At 41.7% G+C, this 19,349-nt stretch overlaps 1 protein-coding gene across 1 annotated transcript in view; it reads left to right on the top strand.

The window, feature by feature from the left end:
- The window catches only part of PAPPA (pappalysin 1), a 187,821-nt gene that overhangs the window by 66,989 nt on the left and 101,483 nt on the right, over positions 1–19,349 (top strand). Inside the window, exons 6-7 of the mRNA XM_009668174.2 lie at positions 3,532–3,653; positions 9,349–9,856. Coding sequence (XP_009666469.1) covers positions 3,532–3,653; positions 9,349–9,856 — 630 coding nt within the window. The remainder of the gene's footprint in view (positions 1–3,531; positions 3,654–9,348; positions 9,857–19,349) is intronic.

Raw genomic sequence — 19,349 nt, 5'->3', positions numbered from 1 at the left:
ATAGTGTATACAATCGATGGATGCTGTATTGCTCGAGTGTTGTTTACCCACAATAAATTTGCCAAAAGAAGTTTAAACCTAAACTCTTGCAGCTGGATGAGCTTCTAAACATCTCTAATAATCAGCTGTATCAGTAACCAGCATTTATTCTTGTAAATTCTACACATGGGATTTGAATACTTGCCATTCTGCATGTTCCCATAATAAAAGCATTAAGACTGTCACATGCACATATAATAATATGTAATAATAAAATAATAACAAAGACAACAAAACAAGTGATAAACAAGTGAGAAGAAGAAAACTTTATTCATTTCCTGGCTGCATCTATTAGATGCATTCATCTGCTGTCGCTAAACATCCATTTATGCGCCTGCTGTTTGATATGCATAGGCGGGTTGTAAACAATTTTTCAAATAGGACTCTGCAGCAAATTCTACTTGGACAGAAAACTCTGAGTGCATCTACTCTTCCAGGTTTTCATTGAGGTGACTGCATTAATTTCCATGAATCTGATGATATCTCATTCCTAGCAAGCAAATATTTTGGTCAGTGTGGTTCCCAGATCTAGATGGCTGGGCTTGATAATTGTTTACTTAAATCTTGCTGGAATGCTTCAGTGCTTTGGAGGGCAGGGCACTGATTTTGAATTCCAAGTAAGCAGGTACAATTTAGTCTGAAAAGAGGCATCTGTTAGTGAAAGGAATGACAGCTCTTTTCTTCTTTTGGGTTGCCCGCTAAACTGGTGCTGGCTGTGATAAGAGTTGACTGTGTATCATCATAATCTTGATATTCTAAATCCACTTCACTGAAGGATCACGCTGTAGGAATGAATTCCTTCTGTGCTCTGAACTTCACAAACTGGAATCTCCCCAGCACTTGGCTTATTAGAAAACAGAGAAGTCTAGATTTTCCATTACCCTGCACCTTGGGGAGTCCTGTGCACCAATGTATAAAGTGTCTGATATGCTTTGTTCCTAATTAACAGTGTTTTGAGCTATTTTACACTCATCCTTTCATGATGTCAGTGGCTGCATAAAGTATAAGTATCTGGCTTAGATTTTCATAAGCCTGTAAATGCAATTCCATAATTAGTTCTGACATCCGTGGCTGCTTGCAGGATTTGTGTGCAAAAGTTTGCAGACCAAAAGCTTTAACCCAGGAGTCATCCCCTGTGTAACTCCTTTTAGCCAGTGGAGTTACATCAGGGCTGAGTTTGGCTCTCAAATTGGAAAAGTAAAAAGAGAAAGTTTGCTCATAGCCTTTCCCACATGATGCTCCTTGTGATTTCTCTTACCTCCAAGTCCTTACTGGTAAAAGGAAATGTTTGTCTATAAGCCTACAGTTTTTTCCACCATGGCAGCCTATGATGAAATTGTATAGCTGCTAATTTGAGTAAAAAGCAGCCCTAATTGTGGAAACTTGGCTTTCAATGTGCTGTCCTCATCCAGGACCAAGCGCTAATGCAGGAGTCTCTTTGTATAGAAACTGAGAGAGTATTATTACAGGGATTTCTATCCTTACTGCTGGTGGATGTGTCTGAAAAACAACTGCACAATGATAATTCTACATTTTGATTTCTCAGTACCTTTTATTCCAAGTTCTTAAAATGTTTTGCATATATTAATTAGGCAAGCTGAGTGAGGCCCTCAAATCACTACTAAATAGACAGCTCAGAAATGAAATAAGGAGGTAGTACCATGCTAATGCTACAGGTGGGTGAAGTGAGACAGAGAGAAGTTATTCACAGCTTGCCCAGATTTATTCATTATGCCTGTTACAGATTACGAAAGGAAGCGGAGGGCACCCTTGCTCCATCTTCTCTGTTCTACCTAATTGTCACATTTTATTCCCTCGGACGTTTTCAGCAGGTGCATCGCTTTCTGCGCTGTCTATGAGTTCAGTCATTTACTGTCTCTTTGCAGGGGTGGCTGTGAGCCATATTGAAATGGATATGAGTTTTACCACTGATTTCGTTCCAAGTCTCCCCTGTTGATGATCCCTGCTTCCACCTAATTCAGCCAGCAGAAAGCTGACTTTCAAAAAGATCCCTGTCAACAAATATGAGATGCTAAGCCATAGAGCAGCTGAGCATGGGTCGTCTCTGACATCAAAAGGGAAGCTAGAACACAAAGCTTGGAAGGGCTGAGGGAGTAAATTTACGAACATGGCCTTGTCCTCGCTCAAGATCCAAAATAACTTCTGCATGAGGATCACAATGCCCTTCATAAAACATTTTGCTAAGATAAATCGCAGAATGGGAGTTGGTTCAGATTTGCATGCCTGATTGTAATAATTGATCCATACTCACTTGAAGAGTTTAGAGAATGTACTGTTTGTCAGACACAAATTGTTTGCCTAAAACCTCTGCCCTTTCTTAGGTGGATTTGTTCATTTAAGATCAGATGATAATTTCATTCTTTCCTTTTGGGTGATCAGCACTCCTTAAAGCAGAACAATGAATTCTGAATAATAAGCAACTTTTTGGCATGAAAAACCACACATTCTAGGTCATACACAATTCCGAATTGCATGACCCCACGGAACATTAGGGATGAACTGTATGAGCCACATCCTAAGCTGCTATAAATCAGTTTAATGTTATGTAAGACATTAGAGTCACACTACTCTATATCAGCTTAAGCCCTGACCTTGTGAATGTATTAGCAAAAATATCTGAGAATCAGTATTTAACAGGGTTTTCCTGTTCAACCACTTTTACTGATGGTACTCCATTGGCAGTAGCTGGTCTTGTGTTAGATATATTGAAGGAATTTCAGCATTGGGCAGTGAAATGTCTTCATGCCATGTTATGCCATCTGATGGCATGGGCCCATGTGATGTTTCAGTTCAAAAAAGAGTCATCCGCTAGTGCCAAAGGGGCCAGATATCAAACCCAGTATCCTCTGTGAAGATGATTCAGGGCATGCTCTTTTCCGTATGATCATAACTGGTCCCTTTTCCATACTTCTAGTGATCTGGGCTGTGATACATCTCAGAAAGCAGGTTCTTGGGTATTTAGCAAAGCCATGCTTGTGCAGAGCAACTCTATCTCTGATGTTCTCAGCCTGGGACTTTACTGTCGCCTCCAATCAACTACATGCCCGAGGCCTTCGCAATCCTGGAGATACTATGAGTTCATGCAATAAATCCAATGGTAGGAGCAGAAACAGATCTAAAATCTCCTGAGGCCCGTTTTTCTGCTCTAACCACTAAGCAGCACATACTTTCTTTTGTCAGGATTTGATCCAGTTGCAGTGCAGGGAATAAAAAAAAAGATATAGCTGAGCCTGATTTTACAGGTCGCTGTCGTTTTGTATTCTACACTGGTGTCACACAGATGCAATCTTCACAGGCCATTAGCCCAAACTTACAGAAGGTCAGTGTCAGAAAACACTCTTGTCAGTGCCATAAGAAAAGAGGGTTAAATGGAACTGAATTCTAAGTCTTATTGCTTTTAATATAGTTGAATAAGCAGCTCATTCAGCTGTTACTAAGTTGGTGTGTTTTCCTGTTTTCCTGGCCTCCTAGAGAAGTGGGATCAGCATGTGATCTGTGTGCAGAAGGAAGAGTCCTGGTGCAGTACGCCTTCAGTGCCTCCTCCCCGATGCCATGTGATCCCTCAGGACACTGGAGCCCACGGGAAGCAGAAGGTGAGTCGTGGTGTTGGGGCCTGGACAGCTCTGCAACGCTGGGGCAGAGATGCAGACGCTGAGAAGGGGGAGAAGTTGGGACAGAGCAAAAAGGAGAGCCACGAAGAAAGGGGCAACCTCTGGGAGAAAGTGAGTGATTGTGTTTGCATGTAGCGTGAACAAAGCCAGAGGACAGATGAACTCTGCCTCCCCGAAGTAATGCGATTGGTTGAAATACCTGTATTTTGGCACCCGTGTCCTGACTCTGCCTATGAATTAAATGAAGCCAGCGAGCTGAACCTGAATTTCAGAAAGCAGTGCAGTGCTAAGAAGTGCTGACCATTCCGATCTGCCAAACGAATTTCTCAGGGGAGCTGTTTACTCCTTCTACTCCAACTCCAAAAGTGAAGAATTGCATTTTATTTATTTGGGCCTGATTTCTGCTGCCTTCACTTGCATTGAATAGTAAATTGCTACACCAGTGAACACACTGAAAGGAGTGGAGAATGGCCTTTAAGCAAGTACTCTACGTTATGAACACAGATGACTAAGTCAAGCCTAGTATAGTTCAGGGTGCTTTGCAAGTCATTCTTACTGTTCTCATGTAGAGCACATTGGAAGGTAGAAGAATTTGCAGAGGTGGTTACAAAAATGCCATTAGATCTCCATCATTCATTCTCCTCCATATGTGCGAGGGTGGTACTTTCCATTATGTAAGTAGGTGGATGTGGTAGAGTACGTTTAAGAGTATAACTGGCAGAGGTCAGTAATCACAAGTTATGGTTTAGAAGGAGCAGAGTATTATTTTGTTCTCTTCATTATTAGCTATTCCTTCGGGTGCAGCACACCCTGGGACCAGGCTTTACTGTAAAGGCATAGGTAAGCTCTTTGAACTCAAAAGGCCTTTGGCTGGATTTTACAAACTCTTCATTATATATATATGTATATATATATATTCACAAATATATATATATATATATTCACATATTTTATATATATTCACAAATACTTGCTTATATTAAGGGCTTCTGTGACCTGCAGCTAAGGTACGTGGGAGTTCTTATACAAGGAAGATTATTTGTAAGATGGCCAGGTGATATATGCACTGTGGCACCCAGGAGCCCTTCTGAGTCCTCAGGTCAGCGTGTGCAGCAAGCTGTGTGCCGACTGGGTGATGGGACAAGACATGTGGGCAGCTGCATGCCCGGCTGTCCAAATGTGGGGGCCTGCTGGGGGCTGGTATTAATGCCAACTTGCCAACCGCTTTTGACATCCAAGGGCCAGGGCTGCAGAGCATAAGACAGCATGCACCTGCCCCTGCGACTGGCTCGTGTCAAAGAGCTCCATCCTGAGAAAGAGTGCTCCAGCTACAGGTGTGACTGGATTATCAGGTAAACAGAATTAGCAGATTTTGGATCACTTGCCATACAAATGCAGAGGGGAAGATGGAATTTCCATTTAGCCAAGCATTACAAGACTTTGAAACCTGGTTTCGTTTGGAAAAAAACCTGGAACTTCTGAAATTCTCCATGATGGAAAATTAAAAACAAAAAGTGTTTGAGGCTGGCCAAAATGTTTTGTTTAGCTCGTATAATTCCTCTTTCATCCACTGCAGTTCGCATTTGACATTTCAAAATATCCCCTTTTAGTATATATAATCTAAGGCAAAAGCGATTTTTAATATCAAAATGAAAAGTGTTTCAAACTGAAAAAGCAAAATGATTTCTTCCAAAAACGTCAAAACAGAATGTTCTAATTTTGTTAGAACTTTCTTCCCATTTTCTTTTCCAGAAGAAAATTTTGGCCAAATCAACCCAATTTTGCAAAGTGTCTTGATTTTGAAAGAACTGCATATTCCATTGAGATCTGCAGTTCCATCAAAATTTCTCCAACGAACTCTGATTTGAAAACTTCTTCTAGATCTCACATGTCTTGCCAGAGGCATCATTCCTAGAGAAACTAAGCTACTCTAAGATTTATTACTCAGCTGCATTTTGCATTTAATTTCCTCTTCTTACAGTGTGTGCCTGCATATTCTTAACTATGAAGGGTGCAGTCTGATCCTTATCTGTCTCATTCAATTGCTGTTGTGCCATTGCGCCGGAAAGAAAATTTGGGACTCTTGTCCTCTTGCTGTGTTAATAAGTTGTCTCTCCTTTAAAGTAGAAAATATACCAAATGCACAGTATTTGTTGCTCTGTAATTTTCTGTCATCACTATCTCACTCCCTGACATTCAGGACCTCTGCCTATTTGCACTTGGTCTGAGTTACAAATAGCACAGTTAGATCATTGTCTGGCTTCTTTAATTGTCTATCTGTGAGTACTCAAGCATGCAAGCTTAAAATTCACTTTCTGCAAGCGTTCATGTGTGTAAAACTCCACTACTTGAATGTTCATGGAAAGTGAGTACGAGAGAGGCATAAGCACAGCCAAAATGAACTCATTTTAAAATTTAGACAACACTTATGGAAAACATTTCATAGTACTCATCCAGCTTCTTACCAGAAAACTACATTTCTCATATGTCTCTAAAGCAGCACTGAACCTCCTTGGTCCCATTTCAAGCCCTGAGGTCTCGTAGCGTTGTTATGCTGCACCGTTACCACAGGCAGCTGACACCAGCTATGGCCTAGACTATGTGTGAGCCATTCTTGTTGCAAAATTCTGCCTCTGGCATTGTGTCCTTCCTCGTGCCATGCTGCACCGAGTGTGCTTCTGGACTGAGGCACTTCAGGATTCTTTCTCAGCCAGTTGTGCCACTTGCATGAGAGGTTTTTTGCCTATCAGAGGCAATTGTGGGAGATCTCCCCTGGAGATCGGGCAGTTTCAATTTACTCTTTACCTTCATCGTAGAGCAAGAAAGCTCTAACCTAGCTGGATTCTCACCAGCAACAACAGCTAGGTAAACAAACTTTACAGCACATATGCAGTATATGCATATATCAGTCGAATCTTCCTGCCTGGCTCACTATTGACTAAGAAGAAGCACGAGAACATACAAAAATTTGTGCTGTCTTAGGCTGACCTTGTGCCCTGCCTGTCTCAGTGGCTAGTATTTCACTCGAGAGCGATTCATTCTGTATTTCAAAGTGGAGTTGTCCCAGCTGAACATTAGAGTCACGCTGGAAGTCTATTTGCCTTCATCAAATTAGAAATGTGACAAGTGAGTTCTGGAGTTCTGGTTGTTACAGCGGCTGCAGTCCCAGAGGCTGCCAATCCCAGATGGCCTCCTCGTACAAGTGCTTCAAGTTTCTGTCCACATGGTGGGGTAGCAGAAGGGCATGAGGGTCTGCTCCTAGCCACTTCCCTTCACCACATCTTTCTGAGTGATGAAAGCTTGCTCTGACACACAGCGTTGTGGTTGTGGCTGATGGCTTGGGGAAACCTCTCTCCTAGCCCAGCCCGCCATGCTTATTCTCTAACCAAGAGATGGGTTTTGGCATATCCTCACAAATCTCACGTTCATATTTTGTTTACATTTGGCAGGATGTGATGTTGTAGGAGATGTAAGATCTGCAGAACCTCAGCTTAGAGGACTACAACCACCACTAAGTTATTTCTTTTTATATACAAGTATTTGAAATTTCACTTCTCATAGTATTCACCCATCTCTAGAAATCTAGAGCTTCATGGAATAAGGTTTTGATCCTAGTCCACCATTAAAAGAGTATTCTTTTCCCGAGACTTAAGTGCCTGATGATATTTAAGAAAGGGATTCTTTAGTCTTAACCTCAGTACTTTGTTTAGGTTTTCAATCTATGCAAGGCTATGGTTAAGCTCCCAGTTTTGCCAGGTAAAGCCGTTCTCATTCAGAGTGGAGCAGTGATCTGCGCTAAACTCCCTGCAGGCTGAGTTCAGTCCATCCTAACTCAGAGGATCAGTCCTTGGCCTACCAAAATACGTAGGTTCATTCTCTGCTTAAGTATTACAAAAGCCTTGAACTGGCAGAGGTGAATTTGCAAGAACCTAAGTGGAGGCCACTTCTAAAAATGTATTAGGCTGTGAACTATTAATCAATTCCATTTTCCTTTCTGTGAGATGGCAACCGTAAGATGCACAAATCTTTCCAATGCACTTTGAGATCCTGGGGTTAAAAATACCTTCTTTGGGCTGCAGTCAGGAGCTTGCTGTGAATCTATGAGGAAGTCATCCGAGGGCCCAGCCCAGCACACGGGGACAGCAATGAATGTTCTGAGAGAACGTGGGTTGAATAGGGTATTTACTACTCAAAATGAGTATTCACCGAGTATTTGTAGGCTTGCCAGGGGAAAAAAATTGAGGGTATTAAATGGAACTCTGGCTTCCTTCAAAATGTATCGCTGCTTCGGTCTCTCCAGATGCTGAGGTTAGTGGAGTTCCCGCTATTCTGTGGCATGCAAAGCGGAGAGGAGGGCTATAAGGTATGTGTGGGTGAGAGAGAAGTGTTAAAAGTTGTATGTGTGCAGGCCAATTGCGCTAGATCTCAGAAAGTACTGCCTGAGATACAAGGAACTTATTCTGCATCTGGGCTGATTTGATATGAACAGGAGAATTCCTTGTGCTGTTTTTGCTTAACAAGAAAGGCACATTTCTAACACTTTGTTGTATCACAGACAATAAGAATAACCTTCACATGTTGCCCTTTTCTCTTTAAATTAGTACTGATGTCCTGTCCGTTCATGTTTGCCCGGTGCTTTATCTTGTTTTCTTCCTTGGTTACATTTAGCTGCGTGCTCTCTCTCTCTTTTTTTCTCTGCCTTCTCTATTTTTCTCTTGTTGTTACTCTTCTTTATCTTTTCTTTTCTCTTTCTTCATTCCTGTACTTTGTCTTCTCCCTGTCCTGTTTGCTCCCTTTTCGTGTGATTATTTGGTAAGGAAGAGGGAATTTATAGCTCTCACTGGATTCTGTTACCAACTGTTCCACCCATCTGACCTCTCTGGATCTTACAGACCATGACTGCGTGCCAGATTGTAATGTTACCATAGTATTTGGGAACCCAGCAAGTATCGTGGTTTTCATTAGTTTTTAGTAATACCTCCCATGTAGTTGAACACAGCCAACGGTGAGAAACACAGAAGTACAAGTGCCTGTTATTTCATCACGAAGAGTGCAGAGAGCCAGCTCAGACCTGTGCTCCATGTGCATCCAAAAAAGAGGAGGCTTACTCAAGATGGTACATGAGCCTGTAAATAGTATAGGAGTGACCTGAATATTTTGTCCCTCAACAACACAATGCAGCAGTTTCTTGGAGTCACCAAAAGATCTTTTCTTTTTCTTTGTTAAAGACAAGAGAAAAAAGCAGTATTTTAGAGCAACGGACAAGGGAATAACTAGGAGCACTGAGGTGAAATTAAGGTAAAGTGAATAGGTTTCTCAGGTAGAGTATCAAGAGGAAGAGGTAGAAAATATCACAGTTTAGAGCAGGCAAAGGTGCTAGAAATGGAAAATAAGGGTCCGCTGTACCGTGTACAAAATGTACCAGTGGTACATTTTGTGGTGTCCGGTTCAGCTGGGCATTCAAACTGTGTTTATGTCTCTTTCTCACAATACACTGGTATTATGTTCCTCCTCTCCGTGCTGATCATATCTGTTCTCCTGCAACAGTGAATAATTAGATTCCCTGGACAAATATGCTCTCCTGCCACAGGTCTCTCTTTTGAGATTGATGCCAGTGACAGCACTTGTTCTCTAACTTCTTTTATTTCCTTTTTTTTGCTTCCTTCCTTCTTTTCAGGGCACCCTGATGTTGAGCAGCCTTGTAAATCCAGTGTCAGAACGTGGAGCCCCAACTCAGCAGTTAATCAACACACGGTGCCTCCAGCCTGCCCTGAACCTCAGGGCTGCTACCTGCAGCTGGAGTTTCGTTACCCCCTGACTCCAGAGTCCCTCACGGTCTGGGTGACATTTGTTTCCCCTGACTGGGACTCCAGTGGAGCAGTGAATGACATCAAGTTGCTCACCATCAGTGGGAAGAATATTTCTCTCGGGCCACAGAATGTCTTCTGTGATATCCCATTGACCATAAAGCTGGATGCGGGACAAGTGGGAGAGGAGGTGTACGGTATTCAGATCTACACTCTGGATGAGCACCTGGAAATTGATGCCGCTATGCTGAGCTCCATTCCTCACAGCACACTGTGTGCCGATTGCAAACCCATCCAGTACAAAGTGGTTCGGGACCCTCCTTTCCACACTGGTTCCCCGGTCGTCATCTCAAACCTCAGCAGGAGATTCGTCGACATGTAAGTACTGCTTTTCAGACAGCTGAACAGACCTGTTTAGAAAAAAAAAAAAAAAAAAGCAAACTTTTCTCCTCATCCTGTTACTATCTGGCATTGCAACTGAAAGTTGGGATTTTAAATTATTTAGACATACCAAATATCACCAAGAGAGAATATTCTCATAGTCTCACTGTGGAACTGGAAGCATCACACTCAGATAAAATAGCCTGGGATTGCACGGGTAGTTCTTGGGAATTAACATGGCATTTCCTGTCTAGTTGTACAGACATATGAAATTCAAGATTTCCATAAAGAGAGAGGCTATTGCAAACCTATCCAAGCTCTGATAAATTGAATCTTTAAGAAGTAACCTAAAAGAAGACCTCAGGAGTAAAATGGTCATAATTCCTGAGAAATATATCTTCTGAAAGCAGTAATTTGGTAGAGGAGACAGAATCATTTCAGTGCTGGCGCACTAACATTTCTAATAAGAGCTAAAGAAGGAATGTGAAAAAGTCCAATTGCATGTTCAGGTGTATAAATGTATTTCAGCTACTTTCATTTTCTGTTTTCATGTATCACTAACACAAACTGTTGGAGTGGAATTGTTCTTGCATAGCAGACATGTCAAATGTGCTAGTTTGTTGTAGGGACTGAATTTCATCCCACATGTAATTATACTCATCTAGTCAAGGAAGATATGATTTTTGATGATAGTCTGACTTCAAAATATGTGGTGATTTCAAGGAGATCCATGATCTACCCATAGACGTTCTACAAACAGGAAGAAAAACATTTATTGCATAACATGATTCCCTGGAAATGATTCACTCATCTGTAGGAACAACATGAAGCTCTTTTGAAAATGAACACCAGATAAAAGGAAACCTGCTAAGAAAACTGCACTCTAATTTAGAAAAGATGATCTAATTAGTACAGCTAATATCAAGGAAGCATACATCATTATGTCCTTCTAAAGCATATTTAAATATAATAAAAATGATTAATTAACCATTCAGTAATCATAAGCTACTATTCCTTTCATGGCGCAATTGTACAGCTCAGATGATGCAAATTATTCCTGAGGGTTTAAAAATTCAAGGTGACTAACAATAGCAAATAAAAAAAATGAAACCCAGGACCTCACAGATGTTACTCACGTGCTGAAAGTTAAGCATGTGCTTAAGTGCTTTCTTGGGTCGTAGCCTTGTTCCAACGCTTGCTGGCACTTAACGTAAGATGAATATTGGCATATTGGAAACATGGAACATGGTGAATTTTCCCGTGGTTTTGCTGTGAAAGCATCTTTGCCTGAAACCTGGCCCACTCTCACTGGAATATGGGACTGGTTTTGTTTGAAATATTTGCATACCTTAGCACAAGTTCCCACAGAAACAGGCCCAATTTTTGAGATCATAACAAAATTTAAAAAACAAAACAAAACAAAATTTCTATTCTGAGCACTGTTCTCATGTCTTTCATTATGATTTTTTGGGTGTCTTCTAGCTTATAGCCCTCTGAAGTGAAGAAAAAAAAATACTCTAATGATTCAAACAGTAGCCAGGGATTAATGGCAATTTTCCCCTGTGGTGTTGAATATATCATGTAGGGTAAAATTTCTGTACCTGTCTGTATGTCTCACCTAATTATATAGCCAACTAACAACCAGACATAAAATGCAAGTTAGACATTCTGGGCTCTACTCGTGATCAGTAGACAGAAACAGGTACTCTTGGAGGCTGACACAGCCTACCTAACAAAATCCCCTGTGATAGTTGGCCTTTGGGTGCTTGTGTCTTTCCAGTGTCTACAGAGAGAATCCAGACAGTGAGCTTTAACCGGATGCCTGACACTTGGAAAGCTAAAATGAAGTCCTTAGTTACTGGGTAAGGAATCAAAGATGCAGATTCTTAAGTACCTGTAGTTGCTTTTGGTGTAGGACATCGGCACATGTTTGAAATCTTTATAAAAGGTGTGTGGTTTTTTTATCCTAACACGCATATGTGCACAGCAGTGATTCAGATCTGATGGTGACGAGGGTCCATGCACATTCATAGACTGCTGCTGTATGTGCAGGCTGCTGCTGGGCCATATGTTGAGACATAGCAAACTAATTGCGTTGTCAGTGAACCTCTGCATTGGGGTCGTGCGGCAGAGGCAAAGGCAAGGTGAGTCTTAGCACCTTGTGCAAAGACTAGCCACAGTCCTTATACTATCTATCTGTCTAAGCAGGAGGGATGAGAAGATGCTGCAGGAAAGTCAGGGATAGAGGAGCTGGGGTATGCTCTTCAGTATATATAATGTTGAAGTAAATGAAGCATCTCTTAACCTGTTCTCGTCTGCCTGTTTGTTTCATTCTGTACAGCTGGAATTCAGTATATCTATGCAACCAGACATTGCAGACCCTTTATCTTTCTGTAAGCCCCAAGCCTGTTACCCCTCCTTTATGCTTTTGCATGCTTTCCATATTAAATAAAATGACACCCACACATGTTCTATGGAAGGTTATTTTGAAGGCAGTTGCATATCTTTACTCTTGCCTCCTCTGACCTTGATCTTCGCTTTCTCTTTTTCTCCCAAAGAAAATATTTGCTTGCACTGTTATCTGTGAGCAAGATCCTTTCCCCAGGTGTGGTGACGCTGAAAGAAAAATTAATTTCTCCTACCTTCTTCCCGTCAAAGAGAGGGGACTTCTCTCTAAGCTGAGAGGAGAGACAGCCTTTAATGGATAGCCCTTGCCTAGTCAGCACTGGGTTCTTTACAGAAGAGAGAAAATAACTAGAGCAGTGGAAGGCTTTTATTAAGACATGCAAAATAATGCCAGACCTGTCTGTTCTCAAGCTGAATTTGAATCTCAGCTCTTGGCTCAAGTTGAAGCTAACATTCATTTCTAAGGGACTAGACCTTATCCTTGGACCCTACAGAAGCGGGCAAGATTCATTCACTTCCACTGAGTGTGATCAGCCAGAATCATCTGCATTACAAAATGAGACTCAATGCTTAGGAACAGAGCAGAAAGCTAAATGAATCAGTGGGAGAAAAAAAAGTTCAGGCCAGGTGCGGTATAGAATTGCTGAGTCTTCACACTGCAGGCAGTGATAAGGAAGGAGCCTTGTCTGCAAATCTCAGCTCACAGCTTAATCCAAAGTTTGGGTTGTGCTCATGTATAGAGGGTTTCACTTTGGCTGTTCGCTAGAAATAACGTGCGAGATGGTCGTAACGGTGAACACGGTAATTGTTTTGCCCTTCTTTTGTCCTTACTGTAATACTTACACTCTCTTGTCATTGCGTTTGGAAAGTATTCAATGCTCTCGCAGTCGTTCTTAGCAAACATTGATTTTTTTTAAGAACTCATTGAGAAGCCTAAGACAGGAAGCTTTCCTGAAGATGTCACAAGTACAGTTAGGGGTGTGTGTGTATGTGTGTGTATGTCCCATGAATCACCATTTTTGGCAGTAGGGCTGTCTGGGGTGAGCAGTCTGTGTTCCCCTGGTATCTGATTTTGCTAGCAGAGAACAGCTGGGTGTACTGGCGAGATCTGTGCTCACCCCTCTGGCAGGCTGTGCTGAGAGATGCCCAGGTTAGTTTTGGAAAGCTATCAGAATAACTGGAAAAGTTTTTGAGAACTGGAAAATTTTTCAACTTTTCTGCCACAGTCTTCATAGGAAGCCTCAAAATGTTGTAGATGGTGAGGGATTTGGTGGTCTTTGTGGCATTAACCTGTTGACTATTTCACGACAAAGCCTTGACGGAAATAGCCTTAGAAAGCATCGTAGCCCAAAGCCCTGGTACTAGGTTTGGTTTTGCAGACATGAGCATCACTCACAAGCAAGTGCGCTTTTGAAGGAGATATTTTTCTTAGCCATTCCTACACTGACTAGTGCTTTAGTACCTAAGTGACACCTAGAGATACTGCATTCATACTTCAGAAAAAAAAGAAAGAAAGAAAGAAAGAAAGAAAGTAAAAGGAGACACTGGGAGAAATCTGTATTTTCTCATACATATATAGTAAATAATTTTTTCTTCTCAAATTTAGCTATTGCCCACCTGTATTCTAACACTACAGCTCTTCTGTCACTTGGTAATAATTAGAAGAGACTGGTCATCATCTGTGCACAGTTATTGTTTAAGCAAAAACAGTATTCTCAAATATTTTGTTAGAGTGAGGAGTTCTATACGGCATTAAGCTCAGAAACTCTACGTCATTTACTATATTTTAACTCAGCACCTGAGACAGTGCGATCCAGCTCTCACTAGAGCTTCTAGAAGTGATTAGGGAACTGCTGAGAAATTATCGTCATGAGACTGGAGATGTTTTATGGCCACAGTGACATTGTTCATGGATGCATAGCATTTCATGCTTTTCATCCTAAATAGTTGTATATTTCAAAATTTGTGGTGTTGATACATATGCCATTTGTTCCTGGTATCCAGTCAGAAAGCTAGATGATAAGTGACTTGTTAGAAACCCCAGATTATGAGCAGTTAGCACTTGACCTAGATGGAAAACAGTTCTTAGTCTGAACGTATATGAAAAGTTTGGCAAATTCATACAAATATGGGCAAGTAAAAATACTGGGAGAATTAGCAGTGGCTATTCACGATGAACTACACTACAGACAATTATCAGTTACTGTGGGCATACCCTTCAGCCCCTGAACTCAGCAGGAGGACTACATTTGACTTACATGACACAGGCCCTACTGAACAGAGGTCTGAAAAAATAAGAATATCACAATGATGATAGGTAAACTTAAGTCTCTACTGAAGTTTAGCAACACTAAAACTTCATGGCTACATCTGTCCTTATTATGGCATTCCTTCCTTCACATTCATCTTGAAGATCTATTTCTCTGTTTTCTGAAGCTTTACCAGCCAGAGGAATGTATGATCTAAAGCAGCTGAGATGAATTGCCAGATCCATCTGTCATGAGGATAATTAACACCATATTTCCACCCAAACAAGATACAGATCACTGGGTGGATGTTCTCCCCACACAAAAAGCTGAAGCCCATATTATCATCATCGTCTACCCACCCGTCCTCCACAGTTACCATGCCAAGTCTCTCTTGATATGCCAGGAATATTGGGGAGTATCTAAGATAGGACTTAAGAAAGCACTTCACGCACCCATATTTATCTTCAAAAGCTGTTAAGTTATCTGTGTGATATCAGCATGCTACGCATCTGGGTTCCCAACAGGCTTTAGAACTGTATATAGTATTGCAGATGTCCTTGTGCAATGGCATGAATACTTACCCAGCACTCCTGGAAATGCCTTGACTTAATGCGTGAAAGAACCTTATATGCCTTTTTGTGGCTATATCCAACTGACATTTCACAGTAGTCTTGAATAAATAAACCCAACTGCATCTTCCCCTCTGTCTTGCAATGAAGAGCTTCCAGCTTACGCAGAATTTCTTGTTCACCTAATTACATAATATAGTCTTATGCTAACCTAAATGTGCACCTAAATCCTAAATGTGCACCATTTCTAGACATCCAATTCTGAAGATCAGTTGCTTCTACTCATTGTAGAACTCCATTCCCCTCTGTATTGAGCAACTCTATCTACCAACTCCGTGTTGTCTGCAGACACTTCTGACTGTTTGGATCCAGGTCTTCAACAAACATTTCATTCCTGCAAGTGATTAACCTCAAAGCGATAGCTAAAAGAAATTTCCATTTCAGTTTAATTTCTCTTTCAGTCCAACCTATTGTGACTGCTAGAAGTAAGTGCAAAATAGTGTCATCTCTTGTTGATTCCCCAAGTATTTGTTGTCTACTATCACATCGAGCAGTATCCGATACCTGCCATTATTAAAAGCATTTGTTCTCCCAGTCTGTATCTAGGAAGTTTGTTTTCCATAGTTACACAATTCTCCGTAGTATTTCTCTCTAGTAATATTAAAGAGATCCCTATCTCTATCCATATGAAAGTTTACAGCTCGTCTCCAGTATATAGACTTTTACTAAGCCTCAATGTGAATTCATTCACTTTCATTCATGCTCTTCTTTTTCATTTCTTTAAAGCTACCGTAACATTAATGTGCAGTGCTGCATGGACAAAGTTATTTTGAGCTTTCCCAAGCAGCAAATACCCTCCTATCCCTGTGTTCCACCACGTTTGCCTTGCCCCTATAATATCCAGTTTCAGGTACAGTACTAGCAGTTCTAGTTCTTGCCTAGTTTTTCACCCAGAGTCCTTGCATTCAGGAATAAACATTTCAGTTGCTCCTCTCTGACCTTACCCATATTCCTAGTTGGATTAGCAACAGTCCTTTCACTGTCTGTCTGATTTTTATTGTCACTGCTAGTAGTACCAGCTTTTTCTCAGGTTTCCTTAATATAAGCCTCTACTTCTCAGTGAAGAGTTTTGAATGTATTGGAGATGCCTGTGCTTAGTTTTGGCAAAATTGTGAAGCTTAATCTTCAGCTGGTGTAAATCAGCAGAACTGCCGTGGCATTCAGCCCCTTTCAGCCAGTATTGATTGCCCTGTTTTTGCTTAATGAACCTGGAAATTTCCCAAGAAGAAAAATAGAAAAATATAGGACTATTGCCTGCCCCACACCTTCTCTTCCAGCCACAGGAAGTTTGGTCATAGGCCCACCTGACCGTCATCGTAACAGATGCAAAGGGCTTGGTAGGAAGGTGAGTCCTCCTCCCAGCAGCGTCCTCGCTGCCAATGTACCCCCAGGGAAATTCTTTCCTCTCCCCAAACAATGTGGCCTCACCTCTGACTTACATCGCGGCAGCGTTCAGAGCTGGGACTGGGCAGGGAGGCAGCAGAAATGACTAATTCTGCTCACGAGTGCCAGATAGGAGTATGTACCCCTGCTCTTCCGCACGCAGACCGCGCTGAGCGCTCCCTAAACCAGAAAGCACAAAACTACTTCTTTTCCATCTTCTGTTCTCTTCAGCTCTGCTGCCTGTGTGTTTCCTTTACGTATGTCATGCTGCTAAATAGTGAGGTAGCAGTTATTATTTATAACTGCCAGTAGTGTGCCGGGCACTTTATTGAAGAACACCAGGTCCTTTCTTTCAAAGAACTTACAATTAAATGTTAGAGGCTAGCATTGCTGCTGCTTTTAGGGATTATACATCTCCATTTGGCTGATGTGACTTGACAGCTGGAAGCCACATTCTGATGGCTTGCTTTCTCTCTTGCTTTCTTCATTAAAGGTGCTAGGTTATCTTTGCAAGAGAATAAAATCTGCTTCCTGACCCCCCACACACAACAGATATAGTAATTTTTTCCCTTACCGCCCTCTGCCAAATTGCCTTAACCCTGCCCTGGAGAAGAGAAAGAACAACGTGACTGTCTGTGCCCATTCAGTAGGCAGCTTTTCTGCTACGCCTTTATAAAGATGCCATTTGGTGCCAGCTGTAGTGATAGATTTGTGATCCTTAGCTGTTGTGGTTTCTTATGTAATGCTGTAACTACAGCTGGTGCTTGACAAGATTCGTAACTCCTGTTCTGGCTCAGCTGCATATGACTAGTAAGAAGGTAGCAAAGGTGGGTTTATGTCTTCGGAGTTTTGTGATCTTGAGACAGGGTAGTTCGGAGTAATTTTTGATTCTGAATCTAACTTAGAAGGACAGGATTGGTCTGAACTAGCCCCAGCAGCCTCTCTCAAGGAAGCAATTCTGGAGCATGGGAATAGCCAGGGAACGGGGGCTGCTCCATTTTAGGAGTGACACTTTTCTTCAGGAGAGACATGGAGCAGCTCTGCCAGCTCTTTTCCAATTAGAGATCCCCAAGGAGAGCTGCTAGATAGGATTCATGCCTTCAGTGTGCTGCTGGCGCTATGGAGAGAGATCAGACCTGTGGACTACAATTTAGCCATATACAAGTGTCCCTGGAAAAGTGAACATTAACTGCTGTCCTGTTATTAACCAAATAGATGTTATTAGAATTTGATATATTTAATCGCTATGGGCCAGGGAGGAATTTGAACTCACGACCTAGAAGTAGTAGCAGAGTTTTTAGCTGCAGGAAGAAAATCAAGGTCAAATGGGACTTTTGCTGCTGGGCAAAATAATTTATTGCAGGTGAAAGTCTCAGATGTGTGCTAAATTAGACTGTGCATTATCTCATGGATAATAATTTCTGTCTGATGTTTGCCTCCTCATGTACATCTTTATTTTGGGCTCTAAATAAGATAAGAATTGCCAGAAATTTCCCAGGAATAACAAATGCATTTTCTTTGCTTGATTGGGGAAAGAAATATTGGACAGACATGCGTTATGCAACAATTTAAAAATAAGTCTCTTGTAAAACTTGGAGTGAGCCTCAAATACCTCAGAAGAAGCAGAAATGTGTTACCTACCTTTTTATCAGCAATGTCAGACAGTACAGCTATTTTTCTACTACTTTTATTGAACTGTTAGCTTGATCTTTTCCTGGGAATTAATTTCCAAGTTTCTATTAAATTTGGAGCAACAATCAAACAGGGAAGGATTTGAAAACAGAGCTGCAAGAGCATTGAAATACCTGCGCTGACCTTAATACCTTGTTGGATAGTACAGTGATAGACAAAACAAAAAACCTTTGTAGGCTTATCATTCCATGGCATGCAATGCACTGAGCGCTCTGGGGGCCCAAAGCACCCCTCATGTAATTGCTTTTCTCAAACTTGAACTTAGTCTTTCTTGTCAGGATTTCTAAAAATACGTCATGACATTGGGCATCTCCACGCTGATGTCTTCATTCCAGCATTTTTCTAGAGCTTTCTGTGACAGGCGGGGCAAGGTGGATACGAAGCTCAGTCTTCTCTGCAAATTGTACCCCTTTGAGGATGCCTCAGATTGAACACCCCAAATTATCAGGCACTACTGAAAATACTGGCCTTGCGAGCTCCGTACAATAAACCAGATCACTTCTTCGTGGTGGTACAGATTTTTTTTTAGACATGTAAGACCAGTTGCAGATGTAATGACAATAGAGGAAATTAGCTCATGATGGGATTTTAGAAAGAGGCTAGTGGAAATATGTTCAGTAATGTTCAGTTATTAAACCATTAAAGAAGCCACTGGAGACCAGCTAGTAGGATTTCTCATAATCTGAAGAGGCTTAAGGCAAAACACAGAGCCCCTAAGGAGGGAAATGACAAAACGTTCCTGCGGAGTAGTCACCTCACCTCGTCACGTATCTCTGTGTGTCATCTGTTATGCTGCACGCGTGAGAGCACACACGTCTCCCTCATGCATCTGCACATGCACGCTCCCTCCTCCTCCTCCTCCTCCTCCTCCAAGAGCAGAGCCTCAGGAGTGGCACAGCCTCTGGGCCCTTATCCTCAAAAGCAGTGTTTCGGCTAGGAGGGATGGTGGAGGTGAAACCAGAGAAAACTGCAAACATCTGTGTTCACTTGGGGCCCAATCTAAGCCCTACTGAAAACACACATAATAACTTCCACTGACTTCAGGAGTCTTTGGATCAGGCACTCCGAGTGTCTGCTCGCATGGCTCTGTTTACCATTTCTTTAGGATTACACAGAAACATGAGGGTATTA

This window comes from Struthio camelus, chromosome 20 (assembly GCF_040807025.1).
Source record: "Struthio camelus isolate bStrCam1 chromosome 20, bStrCam1.hap1, whole genome shotgun sequence".
NCBI lineage: Eukaryota > Metazoa > Chordata > Aves > Struthioniformes > Struthionidae > Struthio > Struthio camelus.
This window is presented reverse-complemented; position numbering and strand designations above follow the sequence as displayed.